The sequence below is a fragment of the Callorhinus ursinus genome, unplaced genomic scaffold, assembly GCF_003265705.2.
Source record: "Callorhinus ursinus isolate GAN/ISIS: 27379988/994484 unplaced genomic scaffold, GSC_fseal_2.0 scaffold143, whole genome shotgun sequence".
In the NCBI taxonomy this organism is placed as follows: domain Eukaryota; kingdom Metazoa; phylum Chordata; class Mammalia; order Carnivora; family Otariidae; genus Callorhinus; species Callorhinus ursinus.
Window position 1 is genome coordinate 289,227 of NW_027397205.1, and position 4,736 is coordinate 293,962.

The 4,736-nt window shown below is 41.0% G+C and overlaps 1 protein-coding gene across 4 annotated transcripts in view; it reads left to right on the plus strand.

The window, feature by feature from the left end:
- The window catches only part of GPRASP3 (G protein-coupled receptor associated sorting protein family member 3), an 84,174-nt gene extending 79,669 nt beyond the window's left edge, over positions 1-4,505 (plus strand). Inside the window, exons 2-4 of one of the 4 annotated variants that reach the window (XM_073890370.1) lie at positions 518-645; positions 1,002-1,089; positions 1,811-4,505. In XM_073890370.1, the coding sequence (XP_073746471.1) occupies positions 2,105-3,757 (1,653 nt within the window). In that variant the 5' untranslated portion in view covers positions 518-645; positions 1,002-1,089; positions 1,811-2,104 and the 3' untranslated portion in view covers positions 3,758-4,505. The remainder of the gene's footprint in view (positions 1-517; positions 646-1,001; positions 1,090-1,810) is intronic. The other 3 variants (XM_025855357.2, XM_073890372.1, XM_073890371.1) reach the window with 3 other exon arrangements.
- Positions 4,506-4,736: the final 231 nt, after the last annotated feature.

Genomic DNA, 4,736 nt, shown 5'->3' on the forward strand with positions numbered 1-4,736 from the left:
AAAGGGGCCTGTCCCTTCCCACAGGCGCCTGGTTGATGCCAAAGTCTTTCTGTGTGGTAGATCTGGCGCATTTAGCAAAACGGCAGTTGAGTGGGTAGATTATGAAGACATCAAAATGAAGTGTTTATCCACCTCATGATATTGCCTTCCATATTTATATCTTGCACCCAAATAAATGTAAGGAAATGACAGAGTGAGGAGTAGATCACCTTTCACAGGAAGGGTCTGTGTGAAGAAATAGTGTGGCATTAATCCACCTTTCTCCTTCAGGATCCTTTTTCTCAACATCGCAGCCCACTTTAATATGTTGAGGTGTGGGAATGGTGGGTCAGAATAGAGGGGAATGTTTTCTGAAGGGTCAATTTAAACCCTCTGACGTTTATACTTACTTCCTGATTCTTCAGAAGGTGGTGTTAGGACCTGAATTCTGGGTAACTGTCTATTAACCTGGTATTTTGCTGCCATTGTCAGTATATTCTCTTGGTGTTTTGCTGAATGCTCCTCCTCCTTTTTGCAGGTCGTGACTCTTCTCCAGCTACCGACTGTTCTTTGGTGGGAAGGATAGAAGTTCCTGAGGACCCCTGCTGTGTAGGCTGGCTGGCATAGGTGGCAATGAGGTAGCGTCTGTGTATGCATGGGGAAACGGTAGGGGCATGCAAAAATGGTATTGAACTAATAGTCACTATTATCTTTACTGAGTGCTTTCTAAATACAGTTGCCTGCATTCCACTATCCACTCTCCCATCTCATATTTTGTTCAGGGAAAGAGGTGTGGCCTCTGCTGGGAAAATGACAGAATTAAAAATTAGGAGGAAGTATAATTAGACAAGCTGCAGGTCTTGGGGGAATGGATGCAAAATCATCTGGTAGGATCAGACAGGTGGGAGACATTTAACATGGCCTCAAATAAACAAAAGTATGTGTTATAACATTTGTGATGGATGTTGGGCTAAGTCAGTCTCTTCTATTTTCTCTCTTTTGCCTTTTTATTTATTCTTAAGTTTGTTTCTTTATAGGTTCCTGTAGAACTCTGTAGATAGTTCACTTTGAATTAAGCAAGAGGACGAAAACTATTCATTTGGGTCCAAGGTGAGTGTGAGCATGAGCACCCCTATTGACTGGGGATGGAAATGGGCTACTGGCAAGTAGGTGAGACAAGCTCATATCTTGGAGCCATTGTCTTCCAACTTTCCAGACACTTCTGTCCTCACATTTGTGTATAGGAAATGGGGATAAGTTAAGCCAGGTTTGTGCCTAGAGGGTAATTGATAGATACCCAGGAAATGGGGTGAGAAGCCATGAGGACCAAGGAGGCCAGAAACATCATATAACCAAAATTCTAGATTTGGAAAGGCATGTATTGAGTTTAGAATTCAGAGCACATGTCTGTCTACCAAATACTGAAAATTCCAACCCTCCTGTATTTTGTCCATAGGTCTGCCATACATATTGGCTGTAGGACTTATCATTCCTGAAAGTAAGGAAGGGGGAGAAAATTGCACTAGATGAGTATAGGTTGCTGTGAGGCCTACCTTGATAGACCTGGATGTTTCTTAGCCTTTCTACCTTTCAGCAAGCTTTTCCATCATCCCTGTTCCTATGTGATACAGAGAAAAGAGTGTGTTAGTGCCTGGGCAGTACATTGTTGGGCATTAGTGGGAGTGTGGAAGGGATAAAATGAGGTAACAGAGTTTTCTAGTATTCCACTTCTACCACACAATCCATCTCTATTCTCATGTCTTGTGTGGCTGTCTGCGTGGAGAAGCACAGTTGGAAGAGACTTAAAGCTCGTTTTCTTCTTCGACCTCAGGTCCATCTCCAGTGGTGGCTATAGTGGCCTTGGAGTGGCAGGTCATCACCTTCAACAGGTCTGAACTCAGGAACCATCATCTTCACTCAGGCTGATTGCCTCTGTCTTCTCTCTGTATCATTGACAGAGGCTGTGAGTTTGGAAAGAGGACTGTGTGACTGATGAGCTGATGACTAACTCTTGCTACAAAGTTTATGTCTGACCCAGTGAAAGAGTGTTAAGACATTGGCCTGGGACACATTGAGAACCAGGGCCAAGATTGTATAGGGCTATCTATATAACTGGTCTTCAACCATGACTGGGGCTAAGAATGAGAGTAGAAACAAAGCCAAAACTCAAAAAAGGGCTGGTATACAAGCTGAAGCAAAGAGGGAGTCTACTGCCATAGTCAGACCTGTAGCCAAGACCCAGGACAAAGCAATAGCCAAGGCAGGGTCTCAAGCTGATGCAACGGCAGTGATGAAAGCAAGGTCTAAGAATAGGATTGTTACTGAGATAAAGGAAAGAGCCCTGGCAGATTTCAGTCCCAAAGCTGAAGATGAGGCCACTAGAGTATCTGGGATGTCTTCTGTGTCTGAGGCTAATGCTGAGTCCAGGTCCATATGTAAAGATAAGGCTGGTATTGATACCTGGTTTTGGGCTGGGGAAGAGGCCAGTGTTGGTTCCTGGTTTTGGAATGGAGAAGAGGCTAGTAATCATTCCAGTGCTAAGGATGAAGGTAAAGCTGGTATTGGTCCCCCATCCTGTGCTGAAAAGTTAGAGCCTGTGGCTGGGGCCGGCTGCAGAGCTAGGCCAGGGACTGAGGAGGAGGAGGAAGAAAATGTTATTGGGAACTGGTTTTGGGATGGAGATGAAACTAGTTTTGATCCTAATCCTAGACCTGTGAGTAGGATAGTTAGGCCCCAGCCTGTGGATGAAATTAATGAAAAAAATAGGCCCAAGGACTGGTCTGAGGTAACTATCTGGCCCAAAGCCCCTGCTGTAACTCCAGCAGTGTTAGGATTTAGATCCCAAGTCCCATTTGAGACAAAGCCTCCTTCATATATTGTCCTGGCCTCAGCTGAGGAAAATACCCATTCTTTGCCTGTGGCAACAACATGCCCTTCTAGGAGCACTACTTCATATTCACAGCCTGTCCCTGAGTACCCATTTGGTTCTGACCCTTGCATCCAGACTATAGAGGAGATTAGACGCCAAATCAGGATCAGGGAAGTGAATGGGATTAAGCCATTTGCTTGCCCTTGCAAAATGGAATGCTACATGGATTCTGAGGAATTTGAAAAACTTGTTACCTTACTTAAGTCAACTACTGATCCTCTCATTCATAAAATAGCTCAAATTGCAATGGGGATCACTAATGTTCATCCCTTTGCCCAAGAGTTTATTAATGAGGTGGGTGTAGTGACGCTTATTGAAAGCTTGCTCAGTTTTCCTTCCTCTGAAATCAGAAAAAAGGCCGTAATTACTCTGAATCCTCCCTCTGGGGATGAAAGACAACGCAAGATTGAATTACACGTTAAGCATATGTGTAAGGAAACCATGTCTTTCCCCTTGAACTCACCTGGACAACAATCTGGATTAAAGATACTAGGGCAACTGACTGCTGATTCTAACCATCACCACATTGTTGCCAATTACTTTTCAGAGCTTTTCCACTTGCTATCCCTGGGAAATCGTAAAACCAGAAATCTTGTTTTAAAAGTACTTTTGAATATGTCTGAAAATCCAGCTTCAGCCAGAGACATGATCAATACAAAGGCCTTAGCAGCATTAAAACTCATCTTTAACCAGAAAGAGGCAAAAGCCAATCTCGTTAGTGCTGTGGCCATATTTATTAACATAAAGGAGCATATCAGAAAGGGTTCAATTGTAGTTGTTGATCACATGAGTTACAATACACTGATGGCCATTTTTCGTGAAGTTAAAGTAATTATTGAAACAATGTAAAATGAGCCAGAAATAAAAGTGAATGCTTTGAACAATCTAATAGGCTGTGTATTCCTAAAGAGCCTTGCATAATGTTTTGATTATTACAATGTATATGTTATAAATCACATCTGTAATGTGACATGACCTGCAACAGTCTCTAGGCTTGAGCTAGACCATTTTTGAGATATCAATGAATATTGCATTGTAAGCTGAAAACATCTGTTGATTTTTATCTTGTGTAGATGGGCAACTTTTTAACATTTTACGTAAGATAGTGAATCAGTTCATCTTAAGTAGGCTAAACTTATTCATTAGTATTTGCTTAGATCTATTTGTGGCTTCAAATGGCAAAAAAAAAAAGAAGATATTGAATTTGTAATCTAGTTGCAGAAATAAAGCATATGCACACAAAAAGAGAACTAACAGCACTCACATATATCCATACACACACACATTCATTGCTGAGTGTGCACTCAACATGTAAAGGCAGGAGTTGCTGTAGGCTGTTTAATGTAAGAGGAATTACTGTTTTTCCCTTATTCTTCCTTCATCAGATAATTCATGGTAGGAATTATAGCCACTGGTGTAAACTGAAGAGAATGTCTCAGTGTGTGAAAATAATTAGGTTATATGCTTTGAGATTTTTCAATAGCTAAGAAACTAAAACAAGACCATACTGTAAATACTGTTTGTAACTTGCTTTTTTCCCCACTGACTGTACATTGTGAGCATCTTTCCATATCAATAAATGTGCTTCTATAACATATTTTTGAATCACTTAATGTTTTTTCTGTGTTAACAATTAGTGCATAGTGCCCTAATGTTTCATTGCATATCCCTCTTAAAAATATGCACACATTTATTCTTTTGGAAAAACAAGAGTATAGTATTCTGCAACTTGCCTCATCTTTATAATTATCTTTCCAACTTAGTATTATGCAGATATACCACGAGATTTTTATTTAATAGCTTTATTGAGGTACAATCGACATACATT